The 20948-nt window shown below is 39.1% G+C and overlaps 1 protein-coding gene across 3 annotated transcripts in view; it reads left to right on the top strand.

Moving 5' to 3' along the window:
- The window catches only part of nsmaf (neutral sphingomyelinase (N-SMase) activation associated factor), a 163123-nt gene that overhangs the window by 76716 nt on the left and 65459 nt on the right, over positions 1–20948 (top strand). For 2 of the 3 annotated variants that reach the window (XM_063063988.1, XM_063064005.1), the window contains 6 exons: positions 2072–2203; positions 8118–8160; positions 8318–8484; positions 16819–16927; positions 17690–17748; positions 18942–19009. In XM_063063988.1, coding sequence (XP_062920058.1) covers positions 2072–2203; positions 8118–8160; positions 8318–8484; positions 16819–16927; positions 17690–17748; positions 18942–19009 — 578 coding nt within the window. The remainder of the gene's footprint in view (positions 1–2071; positions 2204–8117; positions 8161–8317; positions 8485–16818; positions 16928–17689; positions 17749–18941; positions 19010–20948) is intronic. The other variant, XM_063063997.1, reaches the window with a different exon arrangement.

The following is a 20948-nucleotide window of genomic DNA, read 5'->3' as shown; positions in this document are numbered from 1 at the left end:
AACTTTGTAATACCATAGGCTCTTAACTTGGTAAGCAGCCTCATGTGCGGCACCTTGTCGAAGGCCTTCTGAAAATCCAAATATACATCTACTACAACCCTTTTATCTATCCTACTTGTAATCTCCTCAACGAATTCCAACAGGATCATCAGGCAAAAGTTTCCCTGTCTTGTCTTGTGTCACCAAGTATACCACAAACTCATCCTTAACAATTGACTCAAACACATTCCCAGTCGCTGAGGTCAGGTTAACTGGTCTATAATTTCCTTTCTGCTACCTCCTTCCCTTCTTGAAGAATGGAGTGACGTTTGCAATTCTCCAGTCCTCCGGAACCATGCCAGAGTCCAATGATTCTTGAAAGATCATTACTAATGCCTCTACAGTCTCTATTATTACCTCTTTCAGAACCCTAGGGTGCAGGTGCAGTTCATCTGGCCCAGGTGACTTATGTACCTTTAAGCTTTTTGAGCACCTTCTTCCTACTAGTAATAACTGCACTCACTTCTGTTCCCTCACACCCTTCAACACCTGGTACAGTGCTCGTGTCTTCAACAGTGAAAACTGATGGAAAATTCTACTTTAGTTCATCTGCTTCTCCTTGTCCGCTTTAATATTTCTCTGGCCTCATTTTTTAGTGTTCTAATATTCATTCATCTTCCTTTTATTTTTCAAAGTTTTTCTATCCGCCTTGATAATTGTTTGCTAGCTTGCCTATTACATCTTTTCCATCCTAATGATTCTTTTAGTTGCTTTCAGTAGGTTTTAAAGGCTTCCCCGTCTTCTGTCTTCCCACTAATTTTTGCTTTGTTGTATGCTGTGTCTTTTGCTTTTACGTTAGCTTTCATTTCCCTTGTCAGCCATGGTTGTACTATATTGCCATTTGAGTATGTCTTCATTTTTGCAATATCTATCCTGTCCCTTCCTCATTTTTCCCAGAAGCTAAAGCCATTGCTGTTTTGCTGTCATCCCTGCCAGCATCTCCTTCCAATCTACTTTGGCCAACTTCTGTCTCTTACCACTGTAATTTTCTGTACTCCACTGAAATACTGCTACATCAAACTTTACTCCATTTTTGTGGATTCAGAGGGAGTGGAGAATGGTGTGACCACACACACAAACCATAATTTATTGCAATCAAAGTTGCAACCAGCATATCTTTGCAATGTGAGGAAATCAGAGCAAATGAGGGAAACCTACCTGGCCAGAAAGAGAACGTTTAAAAAAAGCTTCACACAATCAACACAAGGTCAGATTGAACCTGAACTGATGAACCGATGAGGCAACAGTAATACCAAATGTAATATTGTTCAATGTATTATTGAACCTTTTAAAATAAAGCAATTAATTTCAGGCTGGTAGCTGACAATTAATCTCCAGCCAAGCTGAACTCTATTGATAAATGGTTAGTTCAACCGTGCCACCAGCAGATGAAGTAATATTGGTATCTGGCTGTGCATATGCTCAGGATTTGAATGCAACAATTAAAATTTTAAATATTAAAAGTGATGAGGGAGAGCCTTGATTTATTCTCAGTATTGAAATTGTGCTAAAGTGAGTTTAGTATGTAGTCAGAAGATGCAAAAAAAATGTGAAGCTGATCCATTCAAACATTTCTTTGTTGCATTTCAGAATCGTGTTTATTCTGACTCTTAACTTCATTCTAAAGCAAAAACCATTCTAAAATTATTCTAAATTTGCATTGCATGTATTCAGAAATTCTGGGCAGTGCAATTTCTTAGAAGTAGCATTTGTTGATCCATAACTTTTCCAAGATATACATTGTGCAATGATGACGAATATCAATGCCTGATGTTTTCAGTCAAAGTTCAGGATTAAACTTAAACTTGTCTCAAGCTTAAATACAATAATGTGGCCAAATGAAGCATAGTACTAATATTGATGATGCATTTTTGTTATCACAGTAAGTATTGCTGACATTGAGTAAGTTTGTATCCATAAAACAGAAAAGTCAAGGAAATAGTGTGTCTGATGGGTGATTAATTCAACACAATTAAATTTGCATTACTGATTTAATTGGTTAAACTGAGTTAAAATTAATTGTGTCCTTCAGATCCTGATGATTTTTTGCAGAAGAACAGGGAAGCATTAGAGAGCCAGTATGTTTCTGAACATCTACACGAGTGGATTGACCTAATATTTGGCTACAAGCAAAGGGGAAGTGAAGCCATTGCGGCCTACAATGGTAAATCTTTCTAGCATTGTAAAATAGTACTAATTTTTAAATTATGACGAATTCAAAACAAAAGGATAGAATGGAATGGATTCTAAAGTGTGGGAGGATAATGAGAAGCCAAAGGGGTAAAAGAAACACAGAGATACAAGAGTCCTACAGAAATACTCCTTCTGATCCCATGATTTTTAGCACTGTTTTCCTTGATCACAATACTTGCAAACTTATACATTTGAAAATAAATAAGTTTATCTATAACTAATCTATAGATTTTTGCACGTATTTCAAAAGGGAAGCCTATTGTTCTTACAACATTAATTACAAATTGAGGCTGAATAAGGCATTTCCAGCTTCAGTGACATAGACTAATACTGTTTATGAATCCTTACTCTCTACAAATCAAAGAACGATTAGTAATGTAACTTTATCTAGGGACTTAGTTCAGATATACAGCACTGTGTAAAAGTCTTTGGCAACCTAGATTTTTTATATTAATTTTAATTTGGATGTTTATTTTTTTGTCTTCTGCAGTAGTGTATCAGTCGAAAACAACAAATGTTAAATTTCCAAACATTCATTTTCCAAACCATTAAATGTTACAGAGAAATTTTTGTATTCCTTTAAAGAAAGTAACATATTCAGTAATAGACTAATTTTCAAATAAAAACTTGTTTACTTCATAGGTATGTAACCCAGTGCATGATTAAGCAAAGGTTGCTAATGATCAATGGCATCTGAGTTGAATGAACTAATATAATTAACTGAAACAGAAACTGGTCAGAAGGAATCAAACCAGGCAAAGTCCAACCAAACTAATGAGTGTGTGGCAGATGTGACAGCTTAACCTTCAAATCATCAATTCTTACACTATGGCAAGGGTAACCATAGCAACAAGACATAAGGTGGTCATTCTGCATCAGCAAGGTGTCCCCCAAGCAGAAATTTTGTGGCAGACAAGAGTTTCAAGATGTGCTGTCCAAGTTGTTCTGAAGAAGCACAAAGAAATGGGCAAGGATGAGGGCTAGAAGCATGCTGGTCGACCACGGAACCTGAGTGCAGCGGATGAGAGATACATCAAACTGACATCTCTCCTAAATTGGGTGAGGTCCAGCAGTGCTATCGGTGCTGAACTCACAGAAACCACCAGAGCCCAAGTACACCCCTCTACAGTTCAGAGAAGTCATGCCAGAAGTGGTCTTCATGGAACAGTTGGCTGCCTATAAGCCATTCCTCCAAAGTGGAAACAAAGCCAAGAAACTCATCTACGCATAAAAACACAATGACCTAGGTGCTGAACAATGTCGGCAATTGCTTTGGACAGGTGAGCCAAAATGTGAAATTATTGGCTCAAATGCGAGGCAGTTTCTTTGTAGAAGAGCTGGAGAACACTACATGAATGAACGTCTGCAGCCATCAGTGAAGGACAGTGGAAGTTCCCAGCAGGTTTGGGGCTGCAGTTTTGCAAATGGAGTTGGTGATCTGGTCAGAATTAATGGAATCTTCATTGCTGTGAAGTACAAGCGGATTCTCATCCATCACTCAATAAATACCATCAAGGTGGTGTCTGATCGGTTCGAACTTCATTCTGTAGCAGGACAATGATCCCATGCACACAGCCTTGGTCATAAAGAGCTATCTTCAGTGAAAAGAAGAACAAAGAGTTATGCAGCTGATGGTATGGGCTCCACAGAGCCCTGATCTCAACATTATTGAGGCTGTCTGGGATTACCTGGAGAGACATAGAAACATAGAAAATAGGTGCAGGAGTAGGCCATTCGGCCCTCCGAGCCTGCACCGCCATTCAGTATGATCATGGCTGATCATCCAACTCAGAACCCTGCACCAGCCTTCCCTCCATACCCCCGATCCCTTTAGCCACAAGGGCCATATCTAACTCCCTCTTAAATATAGCTAATGAACTGGCCTCAAGTGTTTCCTGTGGCAGAGAATTCCACAGATTCACCACTCTCTGTGTGAAGTTGTTTTTCTTAATCTCGGTCCTAAAAGGCTTCCCCTTTATCCTCAAACTGTGACCCCTCGTTCTGGACTTCCCCAACATCGGGAACAATCTTCCTGCATCTAGCCTGTCCAATCCCTTTAGGATTTTATATGTTTCAATCAGATCCCCCCTCAATCTTCTAAATTCCAATGAGTATAAGCCTAGTTCATCCAGTCTTTCATCATATGAAAGTCCTGCCATCCCAGGAATCAATCTGGTGAACCTTCTTTGTACTCCCTCTATGGAAGTAAGCAAGACATCCAAAGACAGCAGAAGAGCTGTGGCAAGTTCTCCAAGATGCTTGGGACAGCCTGCCAGCTGATTTTCTTATAAAACTGCATGTCAGTGTACCTAAAAGAATTGGTGCAGTTTTAAAAGCAAAGGATGGTCACACCAAATATTGATTTGATTTAGTTTTTACTTTTCTTTATAGTAAATCTTTTGATATTTGAAATCTTTTCATTTCAATATTTTTGAAAGCATCTTCTCTTTGCATGTGTTTACATGTGATATTTTTACATGTGCCTAAGACTTGTACACAGTACTGTATATCTTTATAATTTGTTCTGTACAATAAACTGAATCTTTGTACTCCTGCAGATATTGATGTACCAATAGATGTACTGTTAGACCAAGTGAATTAGAAATATTATTTCTTTCAAAAATATTTTTCGTTGTGGTTAGTTTCAGTTGCATTTTAAATGGAAATTCAAAAACTTGTTCAGTGTTAAATAAATTTAGGAATGTAATTTTAACTTTTTTTTCTTGAAAACCATGCTTCTGTTTTTTGGTGCTTAGTTTTTTTGACAATTGTCAAAACCAAATGATAAGTGTTGGTATTTTTAAACGAGCACACTTAATTGAATGATTTCATAAGGCCAGAAGTAGGCCATTTGGCCCATCGAGTCTGCTCCGCCATTCAATCATGGGCTGATCCAATTCTTCTAGTCATCCCCACTCCCCTGCTTTCACCCCATACTGTTTGATGCCCTGGCTAATCAAGAACCTGTCTATCTCTGCCTTAAATGCACCCAATGACTTGGCCTCCACAGCCGCTCGTGGCAACAAATTCCACTGATTTACCACCCTCTGACTGAAGTAATTTCTCCGCATCTCTGTTCTAAATGGATGTCCTTCAATCCTGAAGTTATGCCCTTTTGTCCAAGAATCCCCTACCATGGGAGATAACTTTGCCATATCTAATCTGTTCAGACCTTTCAACATTTTGAATGTTTCTATGAGATTCCCCCCCACCCCTTCATTTTCCTGGACTCCAGGGAATACAACCCAAGAGCTGCCAGTTTCATTGGATATTTTTGGACCTCCGTATGACTAATGGGCTGATGCTGTTGTTAATGTTTGTTTTCATTTAAAATGTTTTACACAGCTCAGACAGTGCAGTAAATGAACATATTGATTCAGAGACATAAATACAGTGCTTATAAAAAGTACTTGCACCCCACCTCCATAGTATTCATGTTTTATTGTTTTACAACATAGATTTACAGAGGATTTAATTTGGCTTTTTTGACACTGATCAACAGAAAAGACTCTTTAGTGTCAAAGTGAAAACAGATCTCTACAAAGTGATCTAAATTAATTAATTACAAATATAAAACACAAAATAATTTATTGCATAAATATACACCCTCTTCAAGTCAGTATTTAGTAGGTGCACCTTTGACAGCAACTATAGTCTTGAGTCTGTGTGGATAGGTCTCTATCAGCTTCGCACATCTATACACAGCAATTCTCCCCCATTCTTCTTTGCAAAACAGCTCAAGCTCTGTCAGATTGCATGGGGATCGTGAGTGAACAGTCCAATTGTGAATTTGTGGCTGGACTTGAAAAGGGCTGCAGTCTGGACTCTGACTTGGCCATTCCAGAACATTAACATTAAGCTTTGGCTTTATGCTTGGGGTCATTGTCTGCTGGAAAACAAATCTTCTCCAAAGTCGCAGTTCTTTTGCAGGCTGCATCAGGTTTTCCTCCAGGGTGTCTCTGTATTTTGCTGCATTCATTTTACCCTCTACCTTCCCGAGCCTTCCAGGGTCTGCTGCAGTGACTCATCCTCACAGTGTGATGCAGCCACCACAATGCTTCATGGTAGGGATGATGTGTTTTTGATGATGTGCAGTGTTTAGTCTGATGGCCAAAAAGCACAATTTTGGTTTCATCAGATCATAGAGCCCTCTTTCCAGCTGACTTCAGTGTCTCCCACATGCCTTCATGCAAACTCTAGCCGAGATTTCATGTGTTTTTTTTCAACAGTGGCTTTCCCTTTGCCACTCAGCTGCAACTGGCGAAGCATCTAGGCAACAGTTGTATGTGCAGTCTCTCCCATATCAGCCACTGAAGCTTATAACTCCTCCAGAGTTGCCGTAGGTCTCTTGGTGACCTCTTTCACTAGTCCCCTTCTTACACAGTGGCTCAGTTTTTGAGGATGGCCTGCTCTAGGCAGATTTATAGCTGTGCCATATTCTTTCTATTTCTTGATGATTGATTCAACTGTACTCCAAGGGATACAGTATTCAGTGACTTGGAAATTTTCTTTTGTCCACCTCCTGACTTGTGCTTTTCAATATCCTTTTCGCGGAGTTGTTTGGAGTGTTTTTCTGTTTTCATGGTGTAGTTTTTACCAAGATACTGATTCACCAGCACTTGGACCTTCCAGATACAGGTGTATTTTACCACAATCAATTGAAACACCTTGACTGCACACAGGTCTCCAAAAACAGATCTCCATTTAATTAATTATGTGACTTCTAAAGCCAACTGACTGCACCAGTGATGATTTGGTGTGTCATATTAAAGAGGGTGAATACTTATGCAATCAATTACTTTGTGATTTATATTTGTAACTAATTTACATTTGTAGATCACTTTGTAGAGATCTGTTTTCATTTTGACACGAAAGAGTCTTTTTCTGTTGGAAAGCCAATTAAATCCACTGTAATTCAGTGTTGTAAAACAATAAAACATGAAAATTTAGAAGGGGACTGAATGCTTTTTTATAGGCACTGTAGCTCAGTAACCTTGAGGACTTCACCATGCATGATGAATTGTTTAATTATTTTGTCACAGGTCATTTTAACATTAATTAAATTTTGGATATTTTAGTTTATTCTGCATGTCAAGCTAGCATCCAAACTGACTGATCTCTAATGATAGACACAAACCAGTTTGGATACTATTTTTGGCATTCATTGGCAAAAAGATCCCATCATTTTGCCATGGGTTTAATGTCTTCAGAATATGTATTCATACAAGTAGCTGGCAGCTTAATGTTCGTGGGAACTGTATTGTCTTGTCCCTTGTTAATTCCTTTTAATTGTACTCGAATTGTTTCTTTGTTACCTGTTATTGCTTATATTTGCTGCCATGAAAGTGTAATCCTGATCGCAGCCTTGTGAAAACAGCTTAAATTTCTTTGCTAATCCAGTTGTAACAAACCTTCTGAGGACTAAATGTCTACCGGGGGGTGGGGGTGAGGGCAGTAAAATATAAATGAAAAGTGGGCAGGTGAGGAAAAGGAAAAGTATTGGATTTGAGGTAAGGAGAGAAATAAAACTATTCAAAACATTTACAAGTCGCTTGAAAAATAAATAGGATATGTAATGCCAAAGAACTTGATGGAATTTCTGATTGGCAGAGATTGCTGAAATATGGTTGCAAAGAAAGATGGGACTACAGTGAAAATTAACTACCATAATCTTTCTTCATCAATGTTTTATTAGATCCAACAAGAATTGGCTTCTTAGAGTGGTTGTTGCTAGAATCTAACTGATGAATCTGAACATAAAAGAGAAACTTGGTTTTTGATTTATTTATTTGAGTGTTTAAGTTAATTGCCTTCAACTTTAGGGAAAAAATTTGAAAGATTAGATGTCCAGAAAAAGAACTAACTGTAATGTCACTTTGTTGCAGTGTTTCATCCTTTGACCTATGAAGGAGGAGTTGACTGGGACAGGTACTGGAATTAAAACCTGCTTTATTTCACTTATCAGTTAAAGCATCAGGATGAAGGATATAATTTAAAATGTACCTGAAAATCTAACTTTCATTTATAAGTCACAATATATTACTGAGATCAATTAACTGTTTGTCTTACAATCTCTTGTCTTCAGCATTGAGGATCCAAATCAGAAGATAGCAATGTTAACCCAGATCCTAGAGTTTGGACAGACTCCAAAACAGTTATTCAGCAGTCCACATCCTCAAAGAATAACGCCAAAATTTCAGAATCTTTCCAGGGGATTCAGCCGTGGTACTTCTCTGACAGAGTTGTCTCCAGGTAATGTTCTGAGACAAATAAGCTTTGTCTGTACAGTGGATTCCAGTTAATTGGGACACATTGGGACCAGAATATTTTGGCTAGTTAAGCAGCTGCCCCAATTAGCCAAAGTTTCATTGAACGTAGTAACAAATTATGTATTTTAATGAGAATTGCAGAACAAATTAGAACATTACCAATAGTACTACAGTACTATAAAACTATATTACTTCCTAATAGAAATCGACAGAGGAATTCATCCAGTGTATGCAAAGAAAAAGATCAATGTGGACACCTAGTGCAAATATTTGACTGCCTTCATACAATGCTATCAATGATTGCATCTTCCAAATCCTCATTTTCATTGCAACATTCAAGATAATCACTGATACTTTCAAATTCTCTGTAGTCCCTAATCTGTTGAAGTGGTGAATTGTTTCATTTTCACTCCTGCCATTTCTGGCATCTCTAAGCCTGAATGTTTGAAACTGCAGTGAACAAAACAGTTTTGAATTGTCTAAATGCTTATTCTTCACTAAAATCACTGCTTTTTGAACACAAACACGCGCAACTGATGCTATTTAAAAATTGATTGCTCTAAGCATGACGTAGCATCTAACAGCTGCATAAGTGTGCATGACTGACACTAGTTAGAACTTATTCAGCAACAGTCTCCTGCCCCAATTAAGCAGGATAGTGTTTCCAGTAAACAAAGGAAAACCCAGCAGTTTTCTTGATTAGTTTTAATTCTTGCCCAAATATGTAGCTGCCCTGATAAACTGATGACCCAGATAACTGGAATACTCAGTATCTACTCCACATCAGTAATGACAGAGTTAATTTGGCAAAAAAGTTTCTTTTAATGTAATACATTTGCTTGAAATTTAAGGTGCATGTAAATCAGCTGGTAATGTATATCACAAACAAGATAGCATGCATGTTGTGTATGCTAGTGAGATGGAAAAGGTATTGTTTACCACCAGAAAACATTATAGAAGCCACCTGTTTGGCTGGTTAGTCCATTCAGCAATCATGCTTCAGATCGGTCCTCTATAGTGCATATAAGTTCATCATCCTTGAATGTAATGTTTCTTTCCAATGTCCATCATGTGTTTACCTTAATGTCGTTACGATAGTCACTTCAACTATTTCTAATAGTAGAAAGAAAAACGTATTCTAAATTCTAACTACCTTCTGTGTAAAGGTAGTTCTCTCAGCAATTGTTAATTGTTTTATTATTGTCGAGACAGAATGAAGCACTTTTGTTTGCATGCCATCTGGAGGATCGTGTGCATGGAGGTAGTACCAAAGGTTAAAAAACCACACACAATGGAGGATATAGTGTTAGAGTTACAGAACAAATACAATGCAAGTAGGCAGATAGAGTACAAGGGCCATGATAAGGCAGATAAGGTGTTCACCTTTACTATATTCAAATCCATACTGAATTTTATAACAGCAGAATAGAAGTTGTCCTTAGCCTTGGTGGTACCTGTTCTGAAGTTTTTCCATCTTTTGTCAAGTGAAAAGGAGGAGAAGTAACTGAAATGGAAGAGGTCATTGATTATGTCCACTATTTTCATGAGACAACAGGAAGTGTGGACAGTCAGTGGAGGAGAAGTTTTAGATTTGGCTGCATTGAAAATTCACTGCCATTAGTTGTCAAGAATCAATTTTATTCACCATATATATTTACATGTATTAACAATTTGCTGGGGTGTGTTGATCAGGGTGTAACAAGGAATGCAAAAAAATCAACAATCATAAGGTGTAAAGGATGATATAAAAATTAAAGTATGGCCTTGGCAAGCGATAGCCAATCCAGGCTGTGATATACGTGGATAGGATGCTTTCTATAGTGCGTCTGTAAAAATAAGTGAAAGTTATGAGATATGCAAATTTACTTCTGACGATTTAGAATCAGTGTCATGCTTTCTTGATCCTACTATGTACATGACTGGAACAGGACAATTCGTTGTTCATTTTTACACCTGGGGACCCAGTTGTACAACTCTCGATCATCTGCACCTTAGCACTGCTGATAGGGACAGGAGTGTGTACTCTGCCTCACTTCCTAAAGTCAGTGACCAGCTCTTTTGTTTTACTGACATTGAGGGAGAAGTAGTTATCTTGACACCATGCCACTAAGCTCTGTCTCCTTCCTCTACTCCCTTTTGTCATTGCTTTGACATCTGGCCCACTATGATAGCGTCAAACGTAAACTTGTAAATGGAGTTAGAGCAGAATTTGGGCACAGAGTCATGAGTGTGTAGGGAGTATTGTAAGGGCTGACGATGAAGACTTTGTGAGGCACTGCTGTTGAGGAATCAGGTTCAAGTTCAAAATTTCAACTTTATTGTTAATGGGCATACATACACAGGGTATAAATGCCTTAAAAATTAGCTCTTTGCGGCAGCACAGTACAATACAAGGGGAGGACAAGCATAAGTTAACATACACTATTTATGTAAATTCAAGTTTATCTTGCACATGCAAAATAAACAAAATTAACATAGTGATGCTAGTATAAAATAGAGAGAGAAAAAATCATTTGTCTAAACTAGTGTTAAGGTTCTTCATATCAATTCAAAAACTGGATGGCAGTGAGGAAGAAGTTATTGTTGAGCCTTGAAGTTTGGGCCTTCAGGCTCCTAAACATTGTACCTAACAGCAGTCTGGATGGTGGGGGTCCCTGATGATGGCTGTACCCATGATGGAACTGGCTGAATCCATCACTCTCTGTAGCCTCTTGCATTTTTTTGGTGCTTCCATGCCAGGCCACGATGCAACCAGTCAGAATGTCTGCATATCCATAGAAGTTTCAGGTTCAAGTTTTATTGTCATTCAACCATACACATGTATTCCCCCAAGCAGAGCAACGTTCCTCTGGACCAAGGTGCACACCACAGTACATATAACTCACACACAACACATAAAGTAATACTACCACAAATAAACTAACAAATAAAATATATTCCAGAAGATTGACTTTTAGCATAAGTTGCATTTATGATGCAAGTCAAAAAAAGTAAACTGTTTTATAAGTTTTTGGCGCTTCATAAGTGGGTGTTGTCAAGCAATTCAGTAGTCTCACAACCTGGGGGAAGAAGCTGTTTCCCATCCTAACAGTCCTTGTCCTAAAGCTATGGTACCTCCTGCCTGGTGGTAGGGGGCCAAAGAGATTGTGGGAGTGAATCTTGACAAAGCTAAGAACCCTGTGTACACAGCACTATTGATAAATATCTCGATTGGGTGGAAGAGAGACCCTAATGATCCTCTCAGCAATTCTTGCAATCCTAGTGGTCAGATGTCTTGTAATTCCCGTACCAGGCGGTGATGCAGCTGGTCATTTGTTAGAATCTTCATTGACATGCCAAATCTCCGTAAGCTCCCTAAAAGGTAAAGATGCTGATACATGTTCTTCATGGTTGCAGCTATGTGCTGGGCCTAAGATAGCTTCTCCAAGATGTTGACGCCCAGGAACTTGAAGCTATTCACCCTTTCCACCTCAGACCTTTCAATCTTCAATCTTCTGGAATTTGCCTTACTTCCCCTTCATGAAGTCCACAGTTATTTCCTTGACCTTGTTTACATTGATGTTGTTATGGTTACACGGTTCTTGTTTTGACACAATTCAAACAGCTAAAACTATCCCGCAGCTGTATACCACTTCATCACCGTCTGTGATTCTGACAGCAATGTTTGGGTCTTTGGTAATGGATAATGGATGTTACTCCACTCTTTAAGCAGGGAGGACAACAAAAGTGAGGAAATTATAGGCCAGTTAGCCTAACCTCAGTGGTTGGGAAAGTGTTGGAGTCCATTATTAAGGATGAGGTTTTAAGGTACTTGGAGACTAATGATCAAATAAATCAAAGTCAGCGTGGTTTCTGTAAAGAGAAATCTTGCCTGGCAAATCTGTTAAGAGTTTTTCGAGGAAGTAACAAGCAGGGTGGACAAAGGAGAGGCCATACATGTCATTTACTTAGATTTTCAGAAGGCATTTGACTGCCAGGTTTGATAAGGTGCCTCATTTGAGGCTGCTTAACAAGATGAAACCCTATGGTGTTACACGAAAGGATACTGGCTTTGATAGAGGAATGGCTGACAGGCAGGAGGTAGCAAGTGGGAATAAAGAGGGCCTTTTCTGGTTGGCTGCCAATGACTAGTGGTGTTCCTCAAGGGTTAGTATTGAGACCACTACTTTTCACACTGTTTGTCAATGATTTAGATAAAGGAATTGATGGCTTTGTGGCAAAGTGTACGAATGAAATGATAGGTGGAGAAGTAGGAAGTGCTGAGGAAACAATGCAATTGCTGCAGGACTTGGACAGATTGGAAGAATGGGCAAATAAGTAACAGATGGAATACAGTGTTGGGGGAATGTATGCTAAAAATGCATTTTGGTAAGAGGAACAATAGTGCAGACTCTTATCTAAATGGGAAGAAAATTCAAACATCAGAGGTGCAAAGGCATTTAGGAGTCTTTGTGTAAGACTCCCAGAAGGTTAATTCACAGGTTGATCTGTGGTAAAGAAGGCAAATGCAATGTTGGCATTTATTTCAAGGGGAATAGAATATAAAAGCAAGGAGATATGCTGAGGCTTTATACCACACTAGTCTGGCTGCACTTGAAGCATTGTCAATAGTTTTAGGCCCCATATCTCAGAAAGGATGTGTTGTCGTTGGAGAGAATCCAGAGTAAGTTCACAGGGATGATTCCAGGAATGAAGGGGTTAACATATGAGGAGTGTTTAGCAGCTTTGGGCCTGTACTCTTTGGAATTTAGAAGAATGTATGGAGATCTCATTGAAACCCATTCGTCCATCGTCGACATCGATGAGGACCTCGACACCATTATGATGGTGTTGAGACTAGTGTGTGATTTGGATTTAAGTGAGGGAGAGCTGTGCAGCGTCAGCCTCACGCTCTTTTCCCAATTCCCATCTGGATCCAGTGGCAAGACAGAGTTGAGACGGCTGGAGATGGGACTAGGCGCAGTGGTTAACCAGGACGTCTTCTGTGTCTCAGCAGGTCGGGCAGCATCCGTGGAAACGATCAGTCAACGTTGGCTGATTGTTTCCACAGATGCTGCCTGACCTGCTGAGTTCCTCCAGCATGTTGTGTGTGTTGCTTTGACCCCAGCGTCTGCAGAGTATTTTGTGTTTATGTCTTCTGTCTTGTCCTGCTCTACACGTTCCACGACGCTTGCAGAGACCACCTTCTTGACCATTGGACCTCCATTGGTCTCGTCCGCTCAATCCGCCGGAGTCTGTCTGCACATGCTGGGATAGACAACTCCCCATCTCACCGAGGGTTTGAGACCCGTCGGCTACCCTCACCTGGTTTAGCCGGCTTGTCGAAGCCGTCGCCGGGGTGTGGCCGCTGTCGCATGCAAACAGCTACGGGGAGCCACAGGTGAGAGCTGAGTGCCAGGTGGGGACCAAAGGTGGACTAACCGCCCTGAAAAGGACGCGACATGTACCCCCACCAGAGGTGCTACCCCTCCCTGACACCCCATACACCCCATTGAAACCTACCAAACGTTGAAAGGACTAGATAAGGTGGATTTGGGGAGGATGTTTCCTGTAATGGGGGTATCCAGAACTAAAGGGCATAACCTCAAAATTGATAGGTGACCTTTTAGAACAGAAATAAGGAGGAATTTTTTAGCCAAAGAGTGGTGAACCTGTAGAATACTCTGCTACAGACTGCAGTGGAGGCCAAGTCCATGGGTCTTTTTAAAGCAGAAGTCGGGGTATCAAGAGATATGGTGAGATAGCAGGTGTATGGGGTTGAGTGTGATCCGGGATCAGCCATGCTGAAACAGCAGAGTGGACTCAATGGGCTGAGTGGCCTCATTCTGCTCCTATGTCTTATGGTCTTATAATCATGGAGGAGGTCTTGTTGCCTATCTTAGTGATGGCGATTTGTTGGTCAGGAAATCATGGGTTCAGTTGTAGAAGGGGGTGCTGATTTCAGTTTATTACTTGTTTTCTTCATAGCACCAATTCTAATTCTTCATGCTTTCCTCCCTCCAATAAAAGTAGAAACATCTTCTGGGGTCTACTCTATCAAACTGTCCTAATTGTCAAAGTCACAGCTTATTTTCCTTTTTTCTAAAATAGCTTATTCAGTCTTTCCTGTTGATTCTAGTTTTAAGAGTTGTAGCTTTTTTTGTTCATACCTTCTGTGTCTCAAATCTTACTTATAATATCAAGATCAGAGTCTTGAACAATTCTGTAAAAGTATGTCTAAACCAGGTTCCTAAAAAAAAATTGTTTTTATTTTCATTTCCTTCTTTAGCAATGAGGCCCAGTACTTGATTTAATACTTCTATTGACTTTACTAACCAGCAGGAACACCTGTTGTTAGTCCACTTGAGACAATCTAAGTCATTGAAACATCTCCAATTACTACCCACTGGCCTTCAGTCTGTCCTTCTCAGAGTTGACATGCCTTATAATGAAGTGCTGATTTAATGTTGCAGTTTGTGTCAGTACTGAGGTTTTAAAAGCATAAGGAGCTGTAATCTGATGTTGAAACACATAGTCTTTCCAATACAATTATAATCATTTTGTAAAACATTAATCTGGCAGGCTCTATTGTTAGAATGGTATCTTTTAAAATGCTATATCATGCTGAAACAAGAATATTCAATTGTATCCATTGAGAGTTCTGCTGTCAGAACCGTAAATGAGAGATTGATTTATTTATTTTTTCCCTCCTATCTTATGTATTGTATTAATCTGCTGCTGCTAAGATAACAAATTTCACAACACGTCGGTGATAATAAAGCTGATTCTGATTCCGAAAATTGCATTTGTGCGTTGGCAGAGAACAGAGCAGCAGGACAAATTTTGGATTGCCATAATAGGACCTAACAAAAAAATTAGTTTGCAGTCTTTTTTGCTGTGAAGTCTTCAGCTCAATGCAGGTTACCCATCTGACTTGATTGTTCTGTGCCAAATTGTAACTCTGCACATGTTTATACCCATTAACTCTACTTTGAGGCCCTCCTTTGGTTGGGGTGCACCATAGATGATGATGTCGACATGATACACAAGCAGTACTATACGGAGGGCAAGCTGCAGTCCATGTAGCAGGGTCCCCCTCTCCATACAGCTGATGAATCCAAACGAATGGCAGAGATCGATGCAGTTTGGCACCAGCACAGGAGTTGTCAGTTGAACTCAACACAGGACTGCCTTAGGGACTCCAGCTCCGGGTTTCTCTTCGGGGTTTACACCCGAAGCCTTCCCTATGAGTGGGTATAGCCACAAGGCAGCGGAGGATTGAGGTCAAAGTTTTCCTTTTAGATGAGCTGCCGACCACGGCTGACAAGCCCCATCTTCCTGAAGCAACTGGTTTTATGGTGCCAGTAGCCCATCTTTGCCCCTTATCCTGTCAGTAGAAACAGTTCTGCTGGGCTTAGGAGGCCAAGAGCTGGACTTGGATGTCAGAGGCTGTTTAAGATGCACACTATTTGGAGCATTTAATAGGTAATAGGAGCTTTATCCCCACTACCACACCTGGCTATAACTCCTTAAGAAAACTAACTCTATTTAATAATTGAATCAGGGAGTTTTAGTCCAAAGTAACACACACAAAATGCTGGAGGAGCTCAACAGGTGAGGCAGCATCTATGGAAAAGAATAAAGAGTCAACATTTTGGGCCGAGACCCTTCGTGAGGAGTGGAAAAGAAGAGGGAAGAAGCCAGAATAAGGAGGTTGAGGAGGGGATGGAGTACTAGCGGGCGGGTGATAGGTGAATCCAAGTGAAGGGAAAAGTAGGTGGGTAGGAGAGAGAGTATAAAGTGAGAAGCATGGAGATGATGGTGGAAAAGTTAAGGGTTGAAGGAAAAGGAGAATAGACCATGGGAGAAAGGGAGGGAGAAGGGGCACCAGAAGAGGCTGATAGGCAGATGAGGAGAAGAGAAGGGGTAAGAAGAGTACCAGAAGGGCAACGAAAAAGGAGTGGGGGGATAAACTATTGGAAGCTGGAGAAATCTATTTTCATGCTATCAGATTGGAGGCTACCCAAACAGAGTATGAAGTGTTGTTCCTGCGGCCTTGAGAGGAACATGCGGCCATGGCAGTAGAGGAGGCCAAGGGCCAACATATGGGAATGGGGATCAGAATAAAACAGGTATTCAAACATGTTTGGTTAAAGGACTTTTGAAGTTGGATATATTCATTATATTGAAATTTAGAGTAGGATCAATAAGGGGGATATGGAACATTATTCTTCCTTAAGCTATTTTTAAATTTAGTTTGTACAGTGTTTTAATAAAAGAAGAATACTGTGTTTTCTCTTTGAATTCTGTACTACAGTACTCAATCTTTTGTGTGCAGGTTCTCCCTGTGAAGATTCATTTGAAGATCTAACAGAGGAAAGTCGAAAGCTTGCATGGAGTAATATGAGTGAACTGTACATAGTGTACCAGCAGAAGATTCACAAAGAGTAAGTTGTACGAATTCATTCTTTGTGGTAATTATCAGTACGATTGTGCCTTATTGATATGTAGTGTTGTAAATAAATGTATTATTTCTAGAGAGGTGATTATTTATGTATATAGGAAGAGAAAAGGCCAGGTAGCCTTTTGTACATATTCATTTATAAATTTTAATCATATCATACATATGTACTTATCCCCCGGGAAGAAAAACTGAAAATTAATTAGTGATTTAAAAAGTGCTTTCCAACCTTTTATGTTGGAATCTAGAAATCTATTTTTTTCCCCTTTAAGACTCGGGTACTCTTCCCTTTATGTACTGATTTTGCTTTCCAGAATTTTATCTCCTTCCTTTTTAAGAAATGTAATCAAATAGTGTGGATGATTGTAACTTTTGTTGCTTATTAAAGTATGCATGATAGTAAATTGTTGGCCTATTTCAAAATTAAGTTATTTTACCACATTAAATTAATTCTATTGCTGTTGATTTCTATTATGTAATAGGTGTTGTTGAAATAGGGCTACTGATTCCTCATGCAAGATTTTGTCCCAATATGTTGGCAGTTCCTCTCTCCCCAGAGATGTTGCTCAAAACTCAGTGTTTCTGTAGCAGATTTTTTATTTCCTTAGATTCCAGTATTAATGTTTTCTTGAATCTACAATTCACTAAGACCTATTTTTTATCTCAGAAAGTTATAATATTCCTTCATGTTATTATTGTGCCTTCTGAACACATTTGGACTTTACCTTGGACTTCTTTTTACAATCAGGGCAGTAACTGGAATCGCTGTTGCTGGCAATGGAACCTCAGTCTTCACAACTTCACAAGGTAGTTTACTTAACTCGTGAAATGTGATCTGTTGTGGTGAGTTGTTCTGTTTTCAGCTTGGTACGAGGGTCCAAGCAAGATCTGAAACAAATAATCAGAAATACATGTACTTTCGGCTGGAATGCAGAAGTCAAGTGATATGGGCATTTGATGCCGGCATATTGAGCCCAGTGATAAAACACAATCAGCCCCTCAGTTTTTGGCCAGCTGCAATGAATATAAGCAACCAATCTTAATTTCAAAACAAGCAGAGTAATTTATTTATGCTTATCTTTTCAGTTTTAAGTTTGCCATCAGAGAAATAAAAAATTGATAACTCCATCTTGGGAGCTACCAGAAACTTAGTTACAACTTGTTCCTTATATTGAACAACAACATTGACATCCAGGCCTTGGGCAGTCAGACCTACTGAAGGTAATAAAGATAAGTGAGACTAGCGCTGGGGGGGGTGGAGGATATGAGCAGAGCAGTAGGCTGGATTGAACAAGATATTTTTGGTAGCCATGCTACATGAAAGATGTGCTACAGAGAAAGTGCAGAAGAGATTTGCCGGAGATTTTGCTTGGAATGGAGAGCTGTAGTTATAAGGAGGAATTAGATAGGCTGGACTTATCCTTGCTGAAATGTAGGTGGCTGTGGGGAGAGGTTCTAGAGATTTATAATAACTATGAAGGGTGTGGATGGAATGGATTAGTCAGATTTTTTTTCCCCAGAACAAAGGAGTTTAGAACTAGATGGTGTGGGCTTAAGTTGAGAGAGTAAAGTTTTAGGAGATTTGAGCAGTAAGCTCTTCCCACTCAGAAGGTGATGAATATCTAGAATTTTGGAGGTTGTCCATTAGATACAATTGCAGTATACTGTATAAAGGGCATATAGACATTTACTTAGAGAGGAAGAGAGTGGAGTATATGGACCCAGTGAAGGCAAATGATGGGCATCACAGCTGTTATCGACAGATAACTGATAGAACCTGATTCTGTACTGTTATGATTTGATGATTCTGTATCTGCAATGATTTATAGTTGAGCAACTAATAATACTTCTAGAAAAAGTGAAAGATGTTTTTTTTTGAATACTGAATTAAATGGTTATGAATTGATGCATAATATTTTGCTTTCACCATGTATGTGCATTTTACAATGTCTAAAGAGTTTCTAATTCCATTTAATTTTTGTCTTTAATTTATAATACAGATTCAACACTAAAGATGTTTTCCAAAGAAACCAAATTGTTACAGCGAAGTATGTCCTTTTCAAATATGGTGAGGTCCACTTCTGTAATACAGTATCAATATTAGTCAAAGAATCTCGAATTTGTAGTGTTTCTGAGGTCAAACAAGAAAAACCCCTTCATCAGGCCTCAACCTGATACACTGACGGTTTAGTCTTCTTCATAGATGCTGCCTGACTTGTAGAGTTCCTCCAGCATTTTGTGTGTCCAGCTGCGGATTTTATTTTTCCTTTTTTTTTAATGTCTGTTTGCCTTTCATCAGTTTATCAGAAATCAGTACAATCAAAGTCAAAACTTGCCCATAAAAAGACTTGTTCATCTGGGATTGTGCGACCAGGTAGTCATACTATGAGCTCAATTATTTTTGCTGGGCCCAAGTACTTCACCAGATTGCTAACCATATTCTGAAAAACAGCGTGCCACCTTTTATAAACTGGCAATTTCTGTGCATTCCGATCAGGCTTCCTTAATAAACTGATGAAGCTACGAGGGAACATTTGCCCTTTCATTAATTAGACAGTTCTCATCTATTAAATCTAGCACCCAATATTTATGTGACAAGTTTCAAAGCTGCTATGTTTGTCATTCCACTCCACTAAGTTCTTCAACAAGGCTCACTCAAGCTGTGATATGTACTGTACAACCCGATTTCTGTAGAACTAATCAGCTCAGTGTTGTTGAAAATACATGGTAATACTTGGCAATCTGCCCCCTCAAGAATGCTCCACTATTAGATACTATCATGGATAACGTGCCATAGACCTGAACTCCTCTTCTGTGCCAGCTCTCTGTAACTCTGAATTTCCTGATCTTTCAAAGAATTATCATGTTCCTTTTTAAATATTCCAAATTATTTAGCCTCCACATCTGGGCTACAAAATTCGGTAGATTCACCACCTACTGTGAAAAGGGATTCCTGTGCACCTCTGCTTTTAAATGTTCAGTCCCTTATCTTGAAATTATGTCCCCTTGTTCAAGACTTACCTGCTTTTAATACTTAATTTTCAGGGCACCTTTTGTTTCAATAAAATTACCCTTTATGTGTCTCAGATATGTAGAATACAGATCAATCGTCTTTAGCTACTCATACTAGGATATCTTTCTCATCTGACAAACTAATGAATGTTGTTTGTCTCCAATGTTACTATGTCCCCTCAAGTAAGAGGATCAAAACCATACACAGTATTCCAGATGTGTCCTCACTAGCACCCTGTACTGCATTATTGGATTCCCCTTCACTAATTTCCTCAACTACAAAGGATACAAGGAGAATGGGGTTGTAAAATTAATCAGCCACGGTCTAAAGGCAGAGCAGATTCGATGGTCCGAATGGTCTAATTCTGCTCCTGAGTCTTATGGTATTATGGTCTTAACCAAATACTGGAACGATATCATTGTGTCTGATGTGATAATCTTTCTCTCTGTTAATTCACTGACAACTAATTTTTATCAGCAGTCACTTCTTCTGAAAAGTAGAAATTTGTTTACTTGCAAAAGCAAGCCAGTTTAGTGTAGTCATTGACAAAGATGGTTTTCAACAGTCTAGGGCACTTGTAATGCAGAATCTGTCTTCAGTCCCTCAAAATCTGTTTAGTGCTGGTCCAGGAGATGGGAAATGTGTGCACTGGCATCTTAGAATACAAATCAGCAGAACTCTTTCAGTGCTTCTGCATAGTGTAAATGTGAAAGTGGTTCACAATAAAGCACTCCAAGCTAAGTGGAATACAGTTTGTAGACATTCACAGTGTGACACTACAACCAATGCCAAATGTCTTTTTCCTTAAGTTGAACTTATTCGACCACAAATTTTTTTAACTCAAATTTAGAGCACCAAAATTTATATTTGTCTGCATTAAGTTCAATATGCTATTGACTTGTTATTTTTTCCCCTCAATTATTTGGAGTAATTCACAGTGCAAATCACATATATTGCCAGTGAATTTTACTTTTACCCCTCTTGTTGGGGGAAG

Source organism: Mobula hypostoma, chromosome 1 (genome assembly GCF_963921235.1).
Source record: "Mobula hypostoma chromosome 1, sMobHyp1.1, whole genome shotgun sequence".
In the NCBI taxonomy this organism is placed as follows: Eukaryota; Metazoa; Chordata; class Chondrichthyes; order Myliobatiformes; family Myliobatidae; genus Mobula; species Mobula hypostoma.
This window is presented reverse-complemented; position numbering and strand designations above follow the sequence as displayed.